General features: G+C 38.8%; 1 protein-coding gene across 1 annotated transcript in view; it reads left to right on the forward strand.

Annotated features, from left to right (window-relative positions):
* LOC150085573 (DDB1- and CUL4-associated factor 10 homolog) overlaps window positions 1-25456 on the forward strand; it is a 209703-nt gene that overhangs the window by 132621 nt on the left and 51626 nt on the right. Inside the window, exon 6 of the mRNA XM_090373353.1 lies at window positions 11828-11999. Within this exon, the coding sequence (XP_090229479.1) occupies window positions 11828-11999 (172 nt within the window). The remainder of the gene's footprint in view (window positions 1-11827; window positions 12000-25456) is intronic.

Raw genomic sequence — 25456 nt, forward strand, 5'->3', positions numbered from 1 at the left:
ATTCTGATGGGAGCAGATGTAAATTGTCACTCGCCCTTGTGGCCTAGTGCCACTCAGGATCGACAAGGAACCCACAATGGACAAATCCTGAAAGACTTACTTGTTGGCTGAAGACTTAACGTGTTAAACCAGCCACACCACCTGCTGACGTTTTGCAATCTACAATGGGAGGCCACTATAGACATCACACTTGCATCTGATCTGGATGCCCACTGCTCTGGTTGGAGGATCGAAAACTTGTGGACAACCTCAAGTAATCACTTATACAATCTCAAGAACCTTAACACCAACCCTGATCTCCAGGCAGCTGCAACATAATTTGCAATCAAAAAAGCAAACTGGGAGCTGTTCGCACAGCAACTACAGGCAGTCAAAGCCAATCACCAAGGAACAAAAGCAGAACTAGACCCAAACTACCAGGAAAGAAAAGTAACGGAATTGATTTCCAGAGTAGACAGCAATCAAAAAGAAGACTCCCCCCCCCCCCCCACCACCACCGGCATGGTGTCCTGGTGGAACCACGAAATACACTCTGGACAGTCGTGACAAAGTGAAGAAAGGAGTTCCAACATGCACATAGGGCCTGTCCAGAAAATGAGGTTGAGGTCTTAAGACGGAGATACAAGGAAGTCGGGAACCAATATATACGTAAAAGTAAGAGTGCTTGCAAGCGACTAGTGTCAGGCACAGGAAACGAAGACCCATGGGGGACAGTCTACCGAGTGGTCACAAAGACTCCCCAAAGGAGAAATGCTAACCACAACTAAAACCCCACAAGGATCGCTCAACAATGTGGAAACAATCCATCAATAATATTCTAGACAGTATATTCAGAGGCAGTCACTCGAGTATTGAAAAACAGAATAGAACATGCCAACTAAATGATAGCTACCAGACAGACACTGTGGAGAGACCCTTCACTTTAGAAGGTCTTGGACCTGTGTTTGCACAATATTGTGATGATACTCCTTGAACACCACCAGTGCAAATGCTGTCAGTACTCTGTGGTGGTCCCCTGTGTGACAAACAGTTGTTCATTGCCTCTAGGAAGATATAGAATTTGGATATTAGGTGACATATGTGGTCATCATAATTAGGGAAGTCATATAGGACATGCTCCCAAGTTTCATTCAGACCACAACTACATTTTGGGTCATCACCAGGCTCGTTAACTTGTCATCAAATGATATATGTCTGGTGGCAAAAATTGTTGTGTAGACTCGGGAGAACAATGGTGGTGCCTTTGTGCTGTCATGAATTTATACCTTTGGTGAGAATTTAGTCACTAGCTTTGGGTGTTTGCTCTTGGCAACTCCCCCTCAAAAGTCTGCCCATGTTCGTAAAGTTATTATGCTCTTCCTCTCATTTTTGCAACTGGTGTGACGTCAGGACTATTCCCAGGCTATTAATTGGGATACTTTAATGCCTGCCTAATCACCGCCAAGTCACTAATCTGCCCTACTATGGAAGCTCTCTCAGGCATCTAGATTCCATTCAAAAGAGGACAGTTGGGTTAATTAATGACCCATCTCTAACAAAGTCCCTCCACTCTGTCTCATAGATGTTCTGTTTCTACTGCATGCCTTTTCTGTAGATACTTCCTTGGGCACTGTTCTTCTGAATTGGCTTCTGTAATTCCTGCTCGCTCTCTCTCTCTCTCTCTCTCTCCCCCCCCCCCCCCATTTTCCATAACAATCCAAACACATGCCACAACCAGTCAGCATCCTTTTACTGTCCAACTTCAAAATAATAGAACCAACTTTTTTTCTTCATCATTTATTTCTTCCACTTACATTTTCTGGAACAACAATCTTCCTTCATACTTATTTCCTGAAAATTACAGTCCACAAAAATTCAAGTCTAATGTCAACACGTATTTATTATTATTTTTTTTTTCTTCATCTTCTCAACCTTTAGCCCATGCACAGTATTAAGTACTATAGGGTATAATATCTCTCATGCTTAAAGTTTCCTGGGGAAAAGTCCCAGCACTTTGCACCTGCCCCATAGCATTAGCATATAATGGGGAGGGACACTGCTTTGTAAATAAGAGCTAAGGTCTTATTTACCTGCTCTTGAGTTCCCATCCAGATCTAATAATCCTAGAAATCATAGCTGCTTAGTTCTTTTTTTCGCGAGGTGTGGTAGGAATCTCAGCTTCAATTCGAAGATGATGCCAAGATATTTCAACTCTGGGTGCCAAGCAATTCTAGTGCGTTTCTCAAAGAGTTCCCCTAAAGAGATTTTCAGTGAACAGATTAAATTTCTGTTTTGGCTACTACCATTTTCTTGATTTATATGAGTTTCCCATACCTACCTTCACCAGTGAAAGCTGGGTATTTGAACTGCTGCATTCGCTGATGTGTTTTGAACCAAGTAAGATGTTAAGTGTTAGAAATTCAGACACTTTCAAATGGTATATCGAGGTGATGCGGTATGCCTTAACTGTGGATCAAAGGAGTGTGCCCAAGCTGATTGTAAATCGCAGTCCTCACTTTGCCACAATTGTAAAGGCAATCACCCAGCTTTCTCTAAAACATGGGATCAGTGGAAGTATGGGGGGAAAAAAAATCCAGAAATACAAGATAGAAAAGAAGTCTTATTTTCTTAAGCAAGAAAACAATTACAACAACAGATACCTATGTTGACACTGCTCAAAGATTTCACTCAATATCAGTTCAGACTGATATATCAGTTTTGCCAAGCATCACTATTTCTGACTGGGCTCGATCTTTACTCTCTTCTGAACATCAATCCTCAAAACAATAGACTTCAAATAGAGTGAGTAGCACACCAGTCATGACACCTCCAATTGCCCATTTCTGAGGTATGACTGCCTTAAGGGAGAAAAACAAGAGAAAACATAGGTTTAAGTATGTTTTAAGCCTTGTGAGACAAGAAAACAAACTCATCATCAAATCTAAATAGCATAAATAGCATAAAACTTACCAATTTTTCTGTGTGGCAAGGTGCTGAGTCCTGTTGAAAAATGCAGTTTTGGACCTCTGTATGGTGATCCCTAATAACTGGTTTTGGGCATCCCCTCCAAGATAGCAATATAGGTTTCTGCATTCACCATTTCTTTAATAAACATAATTCACCCCGCCCCTTTTCTTGTTATGCAGTCAGGATGATATGCCTCCGATTTTCTTCTTCTGACATATCGCTTCCCATCCAAGCCATGCAGGTTGAATTTCGATTCCTCAGAAAAGATGACAGTCTCCCATTGCTCTTTTATTCATGAAACATATGTTTTAGCCCAAGTAAGTTGCTTCTTCCTCATTTTTGGCTCCTCCCTAGCCAGATGGGCTGGAGCAGCAGTGCGTAGCACACACTTCTTGATTAGACTGGGGTTCGAGCCCGTGACCACCAAATACAGAGGATGCGAAAAGGTCAGGGAATGACCACTGCATATCCCCGGAACAATATGGCCTTAGTTGTTAATGCTCTTAAAAACCAAATAACAACAACATCTTCCTCATTTGTTGGGTCAACAAAGACTTTTTTTGGGGCTGATAGACATGCAGACCACATTCTGAATTTGACTTGGATAGTTTGTGCACTTGTTTCAACACCAGAGGCCATCTCAAAGTCCAGTTTTAGATCAGGAGCAGTAGCAGTAGCATGGTGATTACGAAGGCATGGTTACTGTCTTACAACGTGATCCAGGTCTTCTCTTCACATCACCAGTTTCACACTTTAATTTCAGCATCCGGGATACTGTTAACTGGTGGCAACCTATTTTATCAGCTATAGCATGCATAGGAAACCCTTCCTGGGACTGAGCAACAGCTACACTTTTTTTTTTCTTGGTATCAACTGAACATATGGAGCCATGCTTACACCTACGCAAAACAAGATACTAATGAGCATGTATACCCATCCAACATTGTATTTATAGAAACGGCTGATGCAATACCTTGCAATTACTGTCTGATGCAGTAGAAGCGATATCTGACATGATACCTTTGCTTTGCGACAAACAAAATGACTGTAATCAAACAATATCTTATACATTTCACTACAAATGTTACTTTTTTTAAGGTGATGCAGTTTTTGTCCACCACTGTATTACATAATGCTACAACACTTAAGATAATAAATCACTATCCTCACTGCTGACTTTCTACAGTCACTCTTTGAACATTCATTCCCCAGTTCCTGGCATCACTCCTATGTACTGGCAATACCAAAACCAGGGAAAGACCATTCTATTGCTCACAATTATAGACCCATTTCTCTCACTAGCTGCTCAAGTAAATCGTAGCCAGGTGGGAAGGAGCAGCAGTGCGTAGCACACGCTTCTTGATTAGACTGGGGTTCGAGCCCATCACCACCAAATACGGAGGATGCGGAAAGATCAGGGAATGACCACCGCATATCCCGGAGCAATATGGCCTTAGTTGCTAATGCTCCTAAAAACCAAATAACAAACAAACAGCTCAAGTAAATCCCTAGAAAAAAGATACTCCTTTGACTGACATTTTATCTTGATTCCCAAAATATAATCTCTGAAAATCAAGCTGATTCCATAAAAAATCGAACATCTCTGGATCTCATGGTCAAAGCTGAAACAAACATCAGGAATGTGTTTATCTGAAATGAACATCTCATCATAGCATGTCTCGAAATAGAAAGACACCTCCATAGCCAGGTGGGAAGGAGCAGCAGTGCACAGCACACGCTCCTTGATTAGACTGGGGTTTGAGCCCGTCACCACCAAATACGGAGGATGCGGAAAGGTCAGGGAATGACCACCGCATATCCCGCAGCAATATGGCCTTAGTTGCTAATGCTCCAACTAACTAACTAACTAACTAACTAACTCGACATAGAGGAGCCATTTGAACCCACTTGGCATTTTGGCCTGAGTTCTGCATTCCCTTGTCCTGAGAGGCCACTTACTGTATTTCATACAGAATTTCCTTCAGCATAGGACCTTGCGAGTTCGCTATTACCAAGTCATTTCACAAACATATATACAAGAAGGAATCCCTTGGCTCTGTTCTCAGTGCAGCCTTATATGCAATAAGAATCCAGATGACCAAAAGTACAGGGTTATTCAAAATGGTTATCCAGTTTCAAATGACTATATTTTTGAAGTTTGCAAATACAGTGTGATTAGTGATACATCAACCAAAAGAAAAACTGTCCTAGTTTTGTCTCTCACTTATAAGTGCTCTATGTGACTTCCCATAGTTACACGAGCAACTGCGAGACGATATTCAAATTCTTCCCATGCTTGCTCCACCGTGTCCTTTGTTACTGATCCACAGCAGTAATAGTGTGATTTTTGAGCTCATCCATGTTTGTGGGCAATGCTGGAACGTCCTTAATGTACCCCCAAAAGAAGAAGTCACATGGAGTAAGATCCGGTGACCTAGGGAGCCAGTTGTAGAGCACCAAGTCATGGGGTCCACTACAGCCAATCCAATGGTGAGAGAAAACTTCGTTGAGGAAACAACAAACATCCAAATGCCAATGAGATGGCACCCCATCTTGCTGGAAAATGTAATCGCCAGAATCTTCGTTTAATTGGGGAAATAGCCAGTTCTGCAGCATATCCAGAAATAGCCAGTTCTGCAACATATCCAGAACTCACTGTGTTCTCCGTGAAAAAGAAAGAGCCATAAACCTTTGCCTGGGACAGACTGTCTGCCACAGTGTGGCAGTGGAGCCGTCTCGTGGTGACCCAGCTATCGTATTAGAAATGCAGTGTCATTCACTTTTGTAACAACCGATCTGGAAGATGCATCCACAATCAGAACTACAATTAACAAATCATCCTATCACAGTTGTGAACAGTGTTCATCTCCTTGATCTGATTTTCAATAGTAAATTGAACTTCTCAGATTATGTCAAACATCTACGGACTACTTGCTAGAAAACAAATGAACTTACTCAAAGTTATTTTGGAGTTCAGATCGTTATACCTTACTTCATTTGTATAGAGCCCTAATCAGATTTTGCCTTGATTACAGTGTCCCAGTGTATGATTCTGCTAGGGGAGCATGCTAGCATGGCTTGCCCCTAATTCAACATTCTGCCCTCAGGATTGCTACAGGCACTTATAGAATGTTGCCAGTACAAATTCTTTATATAAAGCCCATGAACTTCTGAGCCTCAGGTGAAAGATGTTACTTTTGAACTACATGGCCAAAATTCGAAGTCTGCCTACTCACTGCATTAGGCTGATACTTAGTGATCCACAGTTAACAATGTACTACAGAAATAAATCCAGGGTATCTCAGCCTACCGGTGTCAGATTGCAAGCATTATCACAAATATACATCTTGACAAAGTCCTCCCAGATCCAAAACAGTTCAGATCCTCCATGGTCGTCTATTAAACCATCCTGTGACAGTTATTTCCTAAACTGGAGAAACGTTCCCTCGAAAATATCAACATACAAAAACTCGATACTACTGATAGATAAGTCTGAGAGTGGAGTCAGTGCTGCAGCCATCTTCTCCTATAACACCATCTCTACATCACTTCCCACTAAATGAAGCAGTTATACAGCTGAATTATGTAACATCAAGCTTGTCCTAGAAATTATTCTCCATCTGTCCATCCAAAAAATTGTAATATGTGTAGACTTTTAGCCTTACAAAACACCTCCTCACCAACTCATCTTTCAATAAAAATCATAAAACTAAGCTGATGCACATCAAGGAGTAGTTGTCTTTTTCTGGATTCCAGGCTACACTGGGATATCGAGGAATGAAAGTGCGGATTATGCAGCCAAACGTTCATCCAGCAAAGCATTGTCATATTATTACATTCCATATATTGACTACAGATTCAGTATAAGAAGTATATGTAAGGAACAATGGACACTTCTATTGGCGAGCTCAAACACATAACAAGCTTCTTCAAATAAACCTGAACCTGGCTATGGGCTTCCAGTTTCCACGCAAACAGAAGGGAAGAAGTCGCCCTAGCCAGAGCACAAATTAGTCACAGTCATCTCACCCATCTTTTTCTTCTCACAGGAAATGATCCTCCACAGCATACACACTGCAACTCTCTTCAAACAATGAAACATATTGTCGAATGTACGTTATGCTCATGCCTGAAAAGCCTCATTCAGCTTTCTATGAAATCTTGAAGAACTTTTGACACGTTGCCATATCATAGGTAATGATGTAAATCTCCCAGAATTTTTCTGCTTCCTAAAATGGATACAACTGTATGATCATTTGTAAGTCACCATATATAACCTCCATCTCGTTAATAGGCGCGATATGGCCTGAGTAGCTCATAATAACCGCAGTGCAACATACCAACCGTATAACTGAAACTTTATTAAAATAATAATAATTATTTAATAAAAAATAGTAATATAAGACTGGATCATTTTTGTAAAAATGATTATACAATAAAAGCGATAAAAATACAGGAAGTACACTATACAGAATTAAGTGATAAAAGCAATAAAAAGAACCATAGCTTTCAGAGGTGACCACCTCTTTTATCAACAGTGATAGAGGAGGCGGTCTCATCTGAAAGTTACGGTTGTTTTTATCACTTTTAATCCTATATAGTGTGATTTCTGTGTTTTTATTTTTATCGCTTTTATTGTGTAATCAGTGTTTTCTTTTTACAAAAATTTGATCTGGTCTTATATTATTATTATTTTAATAAAGTTTCAAAGTTAACGGTTGTGTTGCATTGCACTTATTATAAGTCAGAACTTTCCCAACCCCAGAGGCCTATTTGAAGAATTGGCCTAAGTAGCACTTGTACCAGAAATAGCAATAACAGTACCAATACTGATGGATGCCCTATCACTCCTAATCAGATATGGTCACTTTATGAACATCTGCCCAAGTTTTTAACTTAAGGGCTGCATTTGCTTGAGTCTGAAGCCCAGTTCGATATTCCGCTTTAACAGTGAGAAAAGGCTCATCCATGAAGGTGATGGCATCTGCCAGTCAAAGGTTGGTAGTTAGGTATTCATCTAGAATATTTCAGAAAAACAGTCCAAGAACAGAGCCCTGGATGCGTCCATTGGAAATTTTCTGAGAGACTCCTTGGACCCTCATTCTGACTGTTGCACATCTGTCATTGAGATGGTCAACAATTCATCCATACAGGTCTGAAGCTATTTCAGCATGGAGGAGGTGGGCCTCGTTATACTAGGATGTTAAAGGCACCCACAAAATTCATGAAGATGACAAACTGCTGCAGTGATAAGGTAGGTCATGGCACCCTCCATACAGGAGATGGACTTAAAACTAAATTGTCTGTTAGATGCTGAGCTCGAAGAGTTGTAGCATGTGGCTGATCTATATGGTATAAGTCATTCCAGCAGTTTGCTCAATATTGGGAACTTAGGGAACAATCAAAATATAATGGGTAAATTTTCTGAATATCTGTTGTGATTTAGGAAAGAGTCACACTTGTAGCAAAATTTGTTATAGTGATTTTTTTTTTACACTTTACAGCATGACATACGTTTCTGTGTTTCACCTGAAACAATTTATAATCAAATAATTAAATTATGATATAAATAACAAGGATATACAGGGTGTCTCAAAAATATTGGTACAAACGTTTAGGGGAGGTAGGTAACATCTAAAGGAATGTGAATCGCTTAGGAACCCATAAACGGAAACGGCACTGTAAGTCGGTAGACGGCGCTGTTCATCAGTTCGTGAGAGGGAAAATTTCGATGTTTTGTTCACGGATGAGTCTTATTTCACTCGGGAAGGCTTATTCAATCAGCATGTTCATGTGCAGGCTCACGACAACCCACACGGTGTGCGCACCCATGTGGCACAACATCACTTCGCAATAAATGTGTGGGCAGGTATGGTCGGTGAATGCTTAGTCGGTCATACCTGTTACCATCCCGCATGAACTCCGCTAAATATCGAATTTTTCTTGAACAAGTTCTGTCAGGGTTACTTGACAATGTTCCAGCAAATGTGAGACGCAACATTTGGTTTCAACATGACAGGGCACCTGTCCATTATGGAAGGTGTGTTCGTGACCATTTGAACAGGCGTTTTGGGCGTCGATGGGTTGGCCGTGGTGGACCCATTGCCTGGCTCCCACGCTCACCTGATTTATCGAGCCTTGACTTCTTCCTGTGGGGGGCCCTCAAATCTATCATGTATGAATCACCTGTGGAGACGGAAATGGATCTCGTGGCGAGACTTGTCTGCGCTGCTGCTACTGTCAAAGAAACTCCTGGTGTGTTTGACGGTGTCCGCCAATCCATGCTGTGTCGGTGTCACGCATGCATCGCGTCTCATGGTGGAACCTTCGAGCATCTGTTGTAACATCACGAAATGCATCCATCTTGTACTCCATTGTTAATATTATGTCAAATAAATGTTTGCCACTAATTACTGTCTTGTGTCATTTCTGCTTCTTTTGCCTCTGCTACTACTTTCCCGTGACGTTTCCGGTTATGGGTTCCTATGCGATTCACATTCCTTTAGATGTTACCTACCTCCCCTAAACGTTTGTACCAATATTTTTGAGGCACCCTTTAGATGCATACAAACAATTGCATAATATAAATGTATAAACAATAATAATAAATAACTATAATTATGTAGATTGCCTGAATAGATACGTGAGTGGCATAATCAGTCTTATTGTACCAGCTTCTATTTATTTCTATTTTCCTTATTAAGAAAACTAAACTTACTAAGAAACATATCGACTGACTGGTTTTTTGGATTCTCCTTCTTTATAAACATTCTCTCTCTCGCTCTCTCTCTCTCTCTCTCTCTCTCTCTCTCTCTCTCTCTCTCTCTCTCTCTCTCTCTCTCTCTCGGCAGACTTTATTTTACCATTCTAAAGAAAATATTTCAAGCTGCCTTTTCTGTTTGGTTAGTCTCAACAAGAATATTGTTTGTGTGTATGTATTATGTAGAAGTTCCCGACCTCTACATAAAGGCTATTATAATCTATTATTATACACTCAGGGCAAATACCTTTTGTTCCTCAAAAGGAAGAGTTTCTCAGTAAACAGCTGAGTTCCTCAGTAAACAGCAAATATATGAATCAGTATATTATGAACTGTAAAAATCCTTATTTATTTCATCAGTGGTAAATTTTGGCTTAGTGAATATAAGTTTAAAAATTATTTTTTTTTTAGAATTGCTAAATTCTAGATTATACAGGCAACCCCCATATAACATGGTACTTCTACAACACGGTTTCGCTCTAACATGATTGATAAATTGTGGCAATCCTCACACAACATGGTACTTATATAACATGGTTAGAGAATTTCGGCAAACCTCGCATAACAGGTTATTTTTGAACTTTTGTGTGAGGAAAACCCTGCTGTTATGTTCAATGTAATTTTTCAACATTTCCACTCTTTTTGAATCCCCACTGTTGATTTGCTAGTCAAAAAAAATTATTGAGAAATCCCTGTATTTCATTTTGTTGGGAAATCCCTGTGTTATGTTGTTCTGTGCTATTGAACTTGTGCTTGTTGAACTTGTGGAAAAATCTAGATTTCAAAGTTTTATTACTATTGGATAGCAAGCCAGGCCATCCAAAAAGATTTAAGTCATCCAAACGTTGAAGTTATGTTTCTACCACCACAGTTGTACTAAGTTAATGCAACTTCTTTCATTCTGCCATTAGATCAAGGCATTATATTCACCTTTAAAATTAATTACATCAGAAAATCGTTACAGTGGATTTCGGAAAAATTTATTCCAAATTTATTGAAGTAATGACAACATGGAAACATTTCTCAATTGTGGACTGTATCAGAATCATGGCTTTATTGCTCAAAGAAGTAAAACCATCAACGTTAAATGTGTGTGGAAAAATGTATAACCAGAGTCAGTTCATTCAGGAAATATGATCGAACTGGCAGAAAATGGAATCGGTGAGATAGTAGAACTTGCTACGTTGGTAGGAGGGGAAGGTTTGATGATATCACTATTGAAGCCCTTGTGGATAGCACAGTTGATAGAATCGCCCTCCTCTCCACACTGGGCGGAAAAGACCTGAGTTCGAATCCCGTCAATGACGGGAGGAATTTTTATGGCTCTTTTTCACAACGTGGCTGAGGCGAGGGTTGCATGGTTATTTTCTCCCAGAAACTTGGGTTTTTTGCCCAACAAAACAGAAATTCAACCTCAGGACACATGCAATTTATAGACAATATATGCAGAGCAACGTGGCCTTCATTGCCGATGCTCCTAAAAAATAAAATTAAAAAAGATATGATTACTTAAAGACACTGAAGAATTAGTGGTAGAAAAAGAGGCTGGCAAAACAGATTTGGTGGCAATGGCATTGGAGGTAAAACCAAATCAATTCAGAAGATTGATAGCGCAGATGAAAATTCTAAACTTCCAAATTTTACATTAAAAAGCATACAGGAAGGCATAAAATTAGTCGAGCAATTAGAATTCTTATTTTTTGAATGCAGATTCTTGAATGAAAGGAACCCAAAGTTCAAAAGGGTGCTTCAAAAATGCTTAGTTCCATACAATGAAATTTGCAAAGATTTATCAAGCAAAAGCAAACAAAACTAGATTACTGAATTTTTAAAGAGAGCACAAAATCTAGAATGGTGTATTTTTTGTTAACGAAACAGTGTATTTTTGTTAGCTTTTGGAACATAACCCCTTTTCTACTTTTTCTTAGTCCCTTATAACATGGTTTCACACAACACAACATTTTATAGGAACCTATAAACCTATATATAGGAACCTACCGTGTTATACGAGGGTTACCTGTATATGCTTTCTTAAAGTAGGTTGAACTGTCCATTATTCCATAATAAATATTTTTAAAAAAAATTTTGCATGTGTAATTATCTGTCATTTCTGTATTCTAGGTATTCAGAAGGAGACACTCAGTTTCAGAGATTATTCCATACTACTGGTCTCATGAGAATGAGATTGACCCCAGACAGTACAAAAATGATTATTTGTACTACTGGTGGTTATCTCATGATCGTCCACAATCTTGACCTTAATAATATATATGCAGATCTTCAAGGCTTTAAGGTATGTAAATTTTTGTGTATTTCCATGTAGTGTATCTGCATATAATGAGATAAGGTTTTCTAGAGCAATGCTTTTAATGTTTATAAGTGTGAGGGTCATTTGAAAGGTTAGATGTCTAGCTTGCCATAAATTTCACTATTTAAAAATAAATATAAAAATTATATCATCATCATCAGCATTTTCAATCCACTGCAGGATGAACGCCTCTCCAGCAACTTTCCAATTCCTTCTGTTTTGAACACTGGCCATCCATTTACTACCAACAAACTCATGAATTTCATCTATCCATCTCCGCCTTTGTCTTCCAGGTTTTCTTCTAGCTCCTCTTGGGTACCATTCTGTTATTTTCTTAGTCCATCTGTCATCATGTCTTCAAGCTATGTGCCCTGCCCAAGACCATTAGTTCTTTAGTTTTGATAAGAATGTCCTTTACTTGAGTTTGCTGCCTAATCCATGTGTTTCTCATCTTATCTAACAGTCTGATTCCCAATATAATTCGTTCCCTTCTTTGCTGTGTAGTTCTCAGCTTCTCTTCCATTCTTTTGGTGAGTGCCCAAGTTTCACTTCCATAAGTCATGGTGGGGAGTATACATTGGTTCATTATTTTACTTTTCAGACAAACTGGGATATTGCTCTTCAGTATGTGACTATATTTCCTGAATGCTATCCATCCAAAATTTATTCTTCTCTTGACTTCCAGCCATTTATCATTATTACAGCTAATAACTTGTCCCAGATAAGTATATGACTCCGCCTGTTCAATTACTGCTCCTTCAATCATTATGTTCCTTTCTGTGTCATACTTGTTCATCATTACTTTTGTTTTAGCCATATTCATCTTTAATCCAAAATCCTTATTAATTCTGCATAACTGATTAAGATTAAGATTTTCCTCTAATTCTTTGGGATTGTGGCTTATGACTACAATGTCATCTGCAAATCATAAATGGTTTAGGTACTCTCCATTCACATTGACTCCTTTCTGCAACCAGTCGAATCTTCTGAAAGCTTCCTCAAGGGCAGCAGTAAACAACATTAGAAATATTGTGTCTCCTTGTCCTTTCTCAATTTTTAATTTAATATTGTCTTTGTCTAGTCTTATAAAGGAGGTAGCGTTCTCATATATTTTCTTCAAAATCATAATATATGGGTATCTATGCCTTGATTTTCCAGTGCCTGAAACATTGCTTTATGCTGTATGGAGTCAAATGCCTTTTCATAATCCACAAATGCCAGGCATAATTATGTTTTATATTCATTTGCTTTCATCATTAGCTGTGACATTACGTGAAGGTGATCTATAGTTGAGAATCCTGTCCTAAAGCTAGCTTGCTCTTTTGGTTGATGCTTATCAAGTATTCTTTCTAATCTGTTAGTAATGACCCTTGTGAACAACTTGTGGATGTGGGATAACAAGCTAATTGGTCTATAATTACCAATTTCTGATTTATCTCCTTTCTTATGCAGCAAAACTATGATTGCATTATTCCACTCCTTATGCGTCATATATAAAAAATATATAAGTAATATCATATAAAAAATATATATATGATATTATAATCTCTTTACACTTGGTGATCACCAATTTTTTTTTTTTTTTTTTATGAAACCCCAAACACGAAAGGTATCAAAACGTATAGTACTTAGTACCGTGCATGGGTTGAACGAGAAGTATGGGGGGAGGGGGGTGTGCCGGAAACTTTTCTCTAGAGACTAAACATGGGTTTCACCACTTCAAGCCTCCAATAAGCAAAGTGGTGGTATTTCACCGTTTGATAAAAGTCATCTACCACCAAATTATGACCACTCCATCCGTAACGGACCGTGACACAGCTCTCAGTATAAAAAAAAGCCAAGCAACATCCTACTCTAGAGCAGTGTTAATTTGCACCCTGATTGTGCAAGTCAAAGTGATAAAGTAGCAGTTATGGAACATAGTGGTTCAAAGGGGCACGATTGTGGGAGTTAATATGTTGGGCATTTCCATATTGGAAATGACACGTCTTGTGAGTTGCTCACAGCCCACTGTGGTTAAGTTGTACAAGGAATAATGTCAAATAGGTCAAACTACCTCCTGCCAACAGAACTGTAAAGGATTATGCAAGGTGAATGTTCGTGGTAACCGAAGGATGCAACGCATTGTACTGGCTCAACAGCAGGTCACTGTGTGACAGTTAACATCGCAATACACTATGAGGAATGCTGTGGTGTCATTAAGAACAATAACCCAAATGACAATGCAACGCCCACTCAGACATATATTGGGTTCCACGGCAGATGACCCAAGAGACCCTCTTGTCACTGATCATTGTCAGTGGCAAATGCTGTGGTGTCAACAATACGCTGGATAGACACTGTGGGACTGGAAATGAGTGTGACGCAAGTAATACAAGTGCACTGACCAATCGTGCATGGTGCCTGCTATTCAGTCAGGTGGTGGTAGTAGTTGCTCAATATGGGCATGTTTTACTGGCAGCTCTTAGGAGAGCATGTACACCGTGCTGTTTCATTTTTTCCCCGAACAGAAATGGGATCTTCCAAGGCACTGTGTCATTGGGCCCACACAGTGTGCAAATGGTTCGAGGAACACACTGAAGATATCACTCATCTTGATTTGCCTCCAAATTTGCTTTACCTCAATCCAGTTGAACACCTATGGGATGTTTTGGAACGGGAGTGAGGCATATTGACTCTCAACCATTATCTATTCTGACACTGGAAAGCCTTACAGGTGGCATAGTTGCAGATCCCTACGGAGGTCTTCAGATATCCAGTGGAGTTAATGTCTAGGTGAATAGTGGCTTTTATCTGTGTGAGCAGTGGCCCAACATGGTATTAGGTAGGTGGTCATAATTCTGTGATCACTCAGTGATCGCAGAATTATATTATATAAAAATATAAAATTACAAATATTTATATGGATATAATCAATTTTTAGAGTAACTTCTTAAATATAGTAAGTCTTCATTTCTGACAGTTCACTGTCCAGCAACAGCATGGCACTATGCCATTGAATTACTGTACATTATAATGAAAATACAATTTATGTAGCTGTCATTTAGGCTATTTTTTTTTTTCTTCCTCCAAAATGAATCACAACATTATAGTGTTATTTCTTTTCCCTGTACCAATGAAAATGAAAAGAACCATCATCTTATATTGAACAAAATTAAAAATGTTAAAATGGATAATAATTAAAACACTTGCAGAATTTCCAGTAACCATTAAATACAGGCAACCCCCGTATAACATGGTACTTCTACAACATGGTTTCGCTCTAACACGATTGATAAATTGTGGCAATCCTTGCACAACACATACTTATATAGCGCAGTTTCGCTCTAACACGGCTTGAGAACTGTGGGGAAACCTCTCATAACACAGTATTTTTGAGCTTTAGTGCTAGGAAAACCCTGCTGTTATGTTAGATGTAATTTTCGACATTTCCATTCCTTTTTGTGAATCCCTGCTGTTGACTCGCTAGTCATTATCGCCTTCATGGTATTTTTCTAAAGCACATTTCTGGAGGTCACTACCGTAAAACAATAAAAACAATTTGCACTTTCCAGTTTATTGGTCTTTTCTGTTAGTGTAATCAATTATACACAGGTAGTAAACACGATCTTCTTGCATTTGCTATAGTACCACAGGATTTTACAGATGTTGCATGTTACAGGCTGTTACAAAAGGTGTTCAAAATGCTGTCCTTGCATCTGTACACAGCTTTGTAGTCTTCTCTGCATTGAGTTGCAAATCCTCTCAGACATTCCTGGGTCATTTCTGATTTGCTGAAAGGCTCCAACTCGACACTGTAATTCGTCAACTGTGTTAATGTCAGAAGTGTACACCACGCTTTTTACATGACCCCAGATACAAAAATCCATAGGATTTAAGTACTCTTTATTGCTGTAACCTCTTTCCATGTTGACTATCCTTTAACAAGTACTAGTATGCCTGCTATGTCTCAGAGCATTGAGAGAAGGGAAAGGGAGATAATGAGCATAACCTAACCTAAACAAACAAGTCAGTGGTGGATCCCAACTCTGTACAGTTCACCTTGTCAGTGGTGGATCCCAACTAGAAATGTGCAATATCTCGAAAATGATTCACTTAAAAGGACCCATGTTTACTAGGCTTTTTTGCATATTGTAGTCTGTACAGTTCACCTTTAAATTATTGACCATCACTTTTGAAACACCCTGTATACTGTATACAGGGTGTCCCAGGAGGTGAAAGAATAGGTAATTTTAAGCAAAACAATTCATATAAACGTGTGCCCTATCCTGAATGGTTTTTGAGATAGAGCTACTTTAATGTAGCTCTATACATTTGTTTTGAAATTGGTGCGTGATATTTTCCTTCCCTCCCTCAGACTGCGCCATTTGATTGCCAGTTATCAGTTGATTGTTTTGACTGTAGAAGTGAATCAAACTGTGAGTTAATCAGTGAGTAGCGTCAGTTCTAATTGTAGAAGTGTTCCCTAAAAATGCCGCACATTTTTACTAATGCTGAATATGCAGATATGCTATATGTTTATGGCTTCTGCAATGGTAGTGCTCCTGCTGCTGTTGAAGAATACCGTCGCCGCTTTCCTACATGTCGAATTCAGAGTGTTTTCAACACATTGCATGAAAGTGGTATGTTTCCCAGTGGTCATGTTTTATCTGAATGAGGACATCAAGAAAATGTGCAGGAATGGGAATACATTCTGAACATGGTTCAGTGTAGTCGTACAATTAGCACGTGAAGACTTTCTGCACATCTTGGTGTTTCACGAACACCAAGATGGGCAGAAAGTGTTCACCATACATGTTCGTGTTCACCACACGAACATGTATGGTGAACACTACATGAAGAGAGCTTGTATCCATTTCGCCCACAGCGTATGCAAAATCTTCACATAGGGAACAGTGCCATGTGTCTTGAATTTTGTCATTGGTTAAATGCCAATCGTGAAGTGCTTCCATCAATACCATTTACTAATGAAGCCACGTTTACCCGGAATGGAATCAACAACACACGTAACACTCATCGATGGTCGCACGAGAATCCACATGGTACAGTGGAAACAAATTTCCAAGTTCGTTTCTCAATCAATGTGTGGTGCGGTATGATCGATAACCTGTTGATAGGTCCCGTTATTTTAGAACATCAAATGACAGGACACAATTACCTTTAGTTTTTGCAAAATACATTAGGTGAACAACTAGAGGACTTTCCTTTGGCCACACGGCGTGCTATATACTTTCAGCACGACTGGGCCCCTTCCCATTCTACCAGATATGTGAAGCAACATCTGGACTGAATTTTCCCTAATCGGTGGATTGGTCATGGCGGTGCCATTAACTAGCCATCAAGATCTCCAGACCTAACCCCATTAGATTTTTGTTTGTGGGGTTGGATGAAGAGTGAAGTGTACAGAAGAAAGGTGGAGACAAGAGATGACCTGCTAGCTCGCATAATGGACTCTGTTGCCCATATAAAGGAACGTGAAGATACACTTAGACAAGCAACACGCCATGCTCTCATGAGAGTAGAAAAGTGCATTGAAGTTGTGGTATTTTTGAAAATTTATCATAAACTGTTCCAAATTTGTAACTTGAAAAATAAATATTCAAATGCCTCTATCTCGGAAACCATTCGGGATAGGACACATGTTTATACGAACTTTTTTTTTGCTTAAAATGACCTATCCTTTCACTTACTGGAATATTGACCTTTCCTCCTGGGACACGTGTGTGTGTGTGTGAACACTGGGTTTTCTGAAAATAAAATTAACTTTTATGTGTGAAACAACTCAACTTTATTCTTATTTTTATACAGATATAAAATAATAACATTATTTATCCCACACCACACCTGCTACATAGCCACGTGATGGTGTCTATTAGGATGGGCAGGGCCTTCCACTCATCATCCTATCAAGGGGGGGATTGATGGGGGACAGGCAGTTTTGTTCACTCGTAATCCCCGTTCGCTCTCTGTTCTCATTCTGGTTTTATAATTTTTTCTTACATTTTATACTGATTTGTGCTTTTTTCTTACCTTTCTGTTAAGTTATATATTTTTTTTTTTTTTTTTCACATCCATGTTCTTTCTTACACCAGAGGGAGAATGCACTGGAACGTAATGTACTTAATATACTAAATATCTAGTAATTAAATTTAAGTAGCCATATAGGAAGATAGAGAATTAAGACTAAGGATTAGTAAATACTTAACTTAAACAATATGTGGTTTGCACCCTTTCACACTGACCAGTGTCAGTACTCACAGACATATCCTTGCTCATTTTTCTGGCATTTACTCAGTTCTTTCTTGCTGCACTACTCTTCCCCGGGCACATCAACTTACTAATACTTTCCAGTTAAAGTGCAGCGTGTGTGTTTGTGTGTTGTATTAGTATATAGTTGAAATTGTGTTAGTATTTCTCAATAAATATATCATAGTTAACTGTGTGTTCTTGGAGCCAGTTACATTCATTCCTTCATTCACTCCCATTTACCATAACACTCATTCACTCCCTCTTGCTCCCTTACTGGGTTACTCTCTTTCACCAAAACTAACATTTATTCCCTCTTGCCACAACTGTTTCAGTACTACCACTTGGTGCTCAACACATTCACTCAGTCTGTCACACTCTTTCATTCATACTTCTTTCATTCTGCATTGAATCCCCTTTTGTGTACAGTAAACCCCCGCTATTCACGGTATCTGTATTCCCGGTTTCGCGGTCGCTGATTTAATATAAAATGAAACCAAAAAAAATGTGAATTTTAAAGCGCCGTGAACATTTTCTGCCATAAAAAAACATGGGCGTGGCTAAAATTATCTTTCCTGGTCAAAACAGCGCTCAGTGGGTGGGGGGAGAGGGGTGACAAAATCCCAGCATGGATGTTTCTCGCTAATCCTTGTTCAGTGTGTGTTATGCGCTTGTCATGGAAGGTTTCGTCGTTTGCTTTTAATTTATATGCTTATAAATTGAATAAATTTATCAATTTATAAATTGATATGCTTACAAAAGTGATAAATCTACCGTTTTGCAGTGTAAAACAGACTTTTTCGAGTGTGTTAATGGAAGAAAGTGACATTTATTGTGGAAAAGTTCTTTCTAACCCGTACAAAAATATGGCTACGAATAACGAGGGAAATGTGAAAAGATCAAAGAAGGTCTTTGATCTTTTCATATATTATTAGACAAAATTTCTAATGGTGAAAGTGTCTCCTCAGTGGCAAAACATTATAAAATCAATAAATCAAGAAATCGGACGAAAAATCCGCCGTAGTGTCCGTGAAAACGCGCTAATTGCTTCAAAAATTTGCTCTGTAACTCGTGATGTTAAATTAGAAAAAACGGAAAAGGCTTTAAATCTGTGGATAGAAGACCGAACTCAAAATAAAATTCCGTTAAGTTCACTCACCATTCGTGAAAAGGCAAAACTCCTTTATCAACACTTTAGCGACACTGGTGATAGCACTGGTGGGATAAGTGTTTTAGCTAGCAAAGGCGCTGGTTTGAAAGATTTTTTTGAAATTTCTAATAAATATTACATTTAATATTAAATTGTTTCTTATTTTCATTTCGATGCCATATGCTTGCATTTCACTATGTGCTGTCTATGTACATAGTCATATTATGGAGGTACATATAATACATACATAGACTAGTTTTTCTTATATACTGTATTTCACACTTTGGAAACGGAACCCCTTTATTACTATGGGAGCCATAACTCAGTATTCGCGTTTTCGGTATTGGCGGCATTTTTTATTATTTATTATTTTTTTTAACATACCTACTGGGCTGAATCCTATTCTCTTCCAGGAGCATGAATTGGAAAGCTAGAAGAAAGTTATGGGTGCAGAAACAAGGTGAAAGAAACAGAAATGAAGATTATCACTGTGAAAGTTATTAAAACTATGTGCATGTTTGAATAACATGGACTGGTTTAGGGTTCAGAAGAAACTCATTTACAGAGAAAAGAAAGTTAATGAAGATAGGTTTCTTCTTTTACAGAGAAATCTATTCTAGCAATATGCATTTGTTGAGGGTCAGGAAGTTGCAAGAAATTTATATATTTTTTATTTATTTATTTATGTATTTGAGGTTAACAGAGCCTGTGCTTTTCTATCAGGTTGGGAATTCAGAAGGAAAGCCAAAAGAAACTTATTAACAGAGAAACTACAGGAAAGCAGAGTCACTGTAGTTCACTTTTCTTTTTTTCTTTCTTCTTTTGAGCTGTTACAGCTTACACTATTCTAGCAGTGTGATTTGGTTGACAGAGTTGGGAAGACAATTTTTTGACATTTCAAAGCCAGCATTTCAATAACATAGACTGATTAAAGGTTGGGAAACCAGAAAAAAATTACAAGCAAAAAAATGAAGGTGACTACTGTGAAAGTTGTTGAAGTCATATGCTAGTTTAGTAACACGAATTGGTTGAGGGTTGGGCATCCAGAAGAAACTTGGTGCAAATGCCTCACTGGGCTAGAGCTCTCTTCCAAGTAGGGCACTTAAACTCCATTTCTGACTCCTACAATCTCCCGGGAAGCTTAGCTGCCTACCCTTAACCAATCCACAGTACTGGCCTACTACTAACTTCTTTTGATAAAAACTGTAGTGTAGGTTGCAAACTGCAATGTCAGGAGATGCACATTACCCAGCCAGCATCCATTAGTGATCTCTACTTTTGCTCTCCAGAACAAGTGCTTCACCCCCCTCCCCAAAGTGCCATAGACAGATTAAAGATTGGAATACAAGAGACTCTTGTTTGTGCTTTTCTTTCACTTCTGTAAGCTTCATTTTTTTAGGAAATACACATGGGGAGGCCCATGTATATTTCCTAAAAAAATGAAGCTTACAGAAGTGAAAGAAAAGCACAAACAAGGTTCTCTTGTATTCCAACCATTAACCTGTCTATGGCACTTTTTTTTTAATAGGATCTCCTAAAAAAAACAGTAGAATGTGCATTAAAAAACGAAGGTGGATAGATAGTACATGCCATCAAAAATATAAAATAACAAGAATGGTGTCATATCACCAAATTCATCATTTATATCATGGCGTGTAAGTTTGCATATTCTGTCTTGCTTTGCTATACACCAAATTCTCCCAAAAAATGCATCAAATCGTACTCACTGAATTGTCTAACCACCAATTGTTTTTCACCAAACTGTCATGCACTGAATTGTCACAAACAATCCCTATACAGTTTCAAGAACAATCTGTATGTATAGGCATACTTTGTTGACATTGCATCAAATCATCCTTCAGAAATAGATTTATATATTAATAAGTTATAGTGCATTTTGGTCTAATTGTAACCATTCTTCCAGAAAAATATCACTAGCTGCGACAAAGTTGAAGGAAGAGGACTTAGTTGCCAAATAGCTCTCTCTCCCCAACATATCCTACACATTCTCAATAGGATTGCGATTAGGTGAATGTGGGGGCCAGGGGAGGTGGTGAAAATTATATGTCATGTTCATCAAACAGTTCTTTCACCTTTCAGTCACTCACTGTTGCATTATCAACCATAAAGTGGCCATCATCTTCAGGATAATAGCATAGCATTGCAGGATGCTTTAGAGGTACTCCCTGGATGACATTCAACCTTTTCCCATATGATACCACCTCGAAATGCTTGGGTTGTCTTAACAAGGCAAGCAAGATCCATCTCTCTGCCTACCATCAGTGAAAAACAATGCATCATGATTCATTTGACCACATAACTTTCTTCCATTGTTTCACTGTCCAATCATGATATTCTTGACACCACTTCAAGCAGGTTTTTCTCTGAAAAATGTGGCTTCTGAATATGCAGGCAACTGCCAATACTCAATTTATTCAATTCCCTGTGCATGGACTGATAGAAATAGGGCAGTTCTTTGCTTGGTTCAGATGTCCTATTTTTCAGTACAGTCCACCTTAGAATAGCATTAGCATTAGTAGAGGCATATGATGCAAGAAAGCAAGCTCATGCAGCATCAGTTAAAAAAAAAAAAAAAAAAAACACTCCCATTTCACTCCTCCGTTCGTTCCAAATACCTGTCCAGCTCAGCCTTAAATTTATTTAGGCTATCAACTTCCACAACAAATGATGGAAGTCTGTTTCAACTACACGCTGGCTAAAGGCAAATTTCCGCACATCTGTCTTTCCTCAATTTGAATTTATACCCTATCAGATGATTATTCTGAGCAAGAGGAAGAATCCCATCAGCATTGAGCATGCTCAAACCATTCAAGACTTTATACACCTCAATCAGATCACCTTGCAGGGGCCTAGTCTCCAGACACTGTAATTTGCAAAACTTAAGGCTTTCTTCGTAAGAGCAACCGTTTGTTCTGTTCACTAATTTTGTTGCCCTTCTCTGTACTTGTTCAACAGCTCTATGTCCTTCTTAAAATGAGGCCTCCGGACCTGTATACAGTACTTAAGGTGTGGCCTGACCATTGGCTTATACAAGGGAATAATCACCTCCTTATCCCTGCTGGAAAACTTCCTGTATATCATTGACAAGACACTGAGCTACTCTTGCAGACCATTTGCACCGCTCAGAGGACTTTATATCTGCCTGCACAATTACCCCCAGGTCCTTTTCGTTCTCTACCGTTGTCAGTGTAGTACCACAGAGTTCATACGTCACTCTGGGGTTACTGTTTACCATAGGTAGTACTTTACATTTGTCAATGTTAAACTTCATTTGCTACCTCTCAGCCCATCTGCTCAACTTTTCTAGATCCTGTTGCAGCAGCATAGCATCAGTAGTGTCCTTAACAACCGTGCCAACCTTCGTAACATCTGCAAACTTGGATATTAAGCTTGATATACCATCATCAATATCATTTATAAATACAGAAAACAACAATGTACCCAACACTGAACCCTGAGGGACTCCACTAATAACATTAGGCCACGATGAGCAATGTCCATTGATTACCACTCTGTCTTCTCCCACTCAACCATCCCTTTATCCATAGCAGCTATTTGCCTCCAATGCCACATTGCTCCAATTTGTTCAGCAGTCTTCCATGTGCAACAGTATCAAAAGCCTTTCTAAGGTCCAAATATATGATATCAAAATTATTCCCTGAATCCAGTTCCTTTGTGACGACATCATAGTATCCAATCAAATTGGTCAGGCAAGACTTTCCCTTAATCCAACCATGCTGTGTCCAAGCTATAACTGAAGTCTTGTCTAGATGATCCTGCAGTGCTTCTTTAACCAATGCCTCCATTGATTTTCCTGGAACAGAAGTGAAACTAATAGGTCTATAATTACTTGTGTCGCCCTTTGATCCCCCTTTGTGAATTGGGGTCACATTTGCACAAATCCAGTCCATGGGTACCTCCTCTGAGTCCAAAGAAGCTCTCATAATTATGGCTAAGGGTTTTCTTACTTCCTTTGCTGCCTCCTTTAATATAACTGGATAGATCCCATCCACCCTATGTGCCTTTTTTTATGTTTATCTTCAACAATTTCTCCTCCACTTTCCTCTCAGTTATTACAGAATCATCTAGCTCACTGCCAGAATTTAACTCACCTCTGGCATTCCCCTCCCTGAATAACTCCTCATGGGTGAATGTAGATGCAAAATACTCATTTAGTTTGTTAGCCACCTGAGCAGGATCATCAACAGTTGAACTATCAATATCCAGTGGACCAATCTGATTCATCTCTTTCCTTCTAGAGTTTACATAGGTAAAGAACTGTGTTGTTTTTCTTTGCATCCTTTGCCAAAGATTTCTCCTAATCTGTCTTTGCCTGCCTAATCTCCTTCGTGACTTGGTTACAGACCAGCTTATATCTACCATAGGTTTCCATACAATGGCTTTGCTCTGAAAGTATTGTTTTTCTGCCACCATTTGCTTTGCAGTTAAAAACATTTGAGATGGATGCTTTTGTGAAACCAGTTATGTCTTTTGTTTCTTGAATCATGGCTTCTGCTAAACGTGCACCCAAGATAAGATCTTTTTCAAACTCTGATAGATCACTAATTTTCTCCTTTCAGGCTTCAGATTATTGCAGTCTTTAAACTCAATGAGGCAAGCAACATGTCATCACTCCACATTACGTTTTCTTTGCATCTATTTGCATTACTTCTGTCTTAATACAAAGGTTCGTATTTTTTTGCCAGTGGTGTGTGTATTTGCTCATAGAAACCCAAAAAATAATAATTTTTGAATAACACATTTATAGTAGTCATTTTTTTGGATTTTAAAGTTGGATTGCAACGGGTTAATCAAGAGAAAATTTTGAACATTATCTATTAACAGCTACTCTGCTGTTACTGTATCACCAAAATTTATTATTAATTTATTATAAATAAATTTTAATAATTTATTAATATTAAACAAAAGAAAATTTTACAGCCCATTGTCCTCATGAGCAATCACTTTGTCATTGCTCATGAGTGCAATGGTCTGTAAAAATTTGCTGTGAGACATGACTTAACATACAGAAGAACCATTTCTAATGGTAGGAATGAAGTACACCGAATTTTCACCTATAAAACAGCTTTGATCAAAATTAATTAGTGCTCTCAAATTTTTTAACAACAGCCCAGGGGAATATCCCACATAGAGAAACAGAAATTAAAACCTAGGTTGTGAGGGGAAAATGATAAATGCAGTAGGACATTGAGCTCATGAGATAAAATTCAGTAATTTACACATTTAATGAATGTAGTAATGCCTTCTGTACATAACAAGAAACATTATCAAATTAGTATACCAGCCTATAAAATTACATAAAAAAAACTGTCAGAAATGGTAGTGACTATCTCCACTGAGCACATTACAGTAAAATAATTTGCCATCGTGTTTAGCAGCATCACATATAATAATTGGTCCTTGAGGTTGTCACAGACATTCTCTCAGATATGCCAGACAAGCTGTGTACTTAATACGTGGGAGTCTAAAATGCTGATGGAACTGCTATTCGGGTGACATTCAAGTCAAGTGGACCCAAATTTTGCGAAGTCCGGACAGTTTATGACAGCCAAATCCTCTGCTTGCACCTTCACAAGTACATGTGCTTGTACATGGAGTGTAACCTCCATGTACAAGCACACTGTGGGTGACCACCCAGGTGTGAACCAAAGTAAGCAGAGATCGAGGTGTGGCACCCACACCACATGGAGGAATGCCACCCCTCTGTTACCAGGCAGTACTAGGTGGTAGATGACTCGTCAACCAGTGCAATACCACCACTTTGCTTATTGGAGGCTTGTAGTAGTGGAACCCATGTTTAGTCTCCAGAGCTAAATTCCCGTCAACCCTTCCCCATCTCTTCCATCATGCAATATGACTGATGACTGATTTGAGGTTATGATGAATATCATGGCAAGATCCAATCTTCCTTACATATCGATGGTACAGCTCTAAAATAGTGTTCACAGGCAGGCCACTAGTTAGTACACCAGACCGAACCTATTGGTAACTCTTCAGGAGGCTT

Source organism: Mastigoproctus giganteus, chromosome 5, assembly GCF_048544385.1.
Source record: "Mastigoproctus giganteus isolate SK-2022 chromosome 5, ASM4854438v1, whole genome shotgun sequence".
NCBI lineage: Eukaryota > Metazoa > Arthropoda > Arachnida > Uropygi > Thelyphonidae > Mastigoproctus > Mastigoproctus giganteus.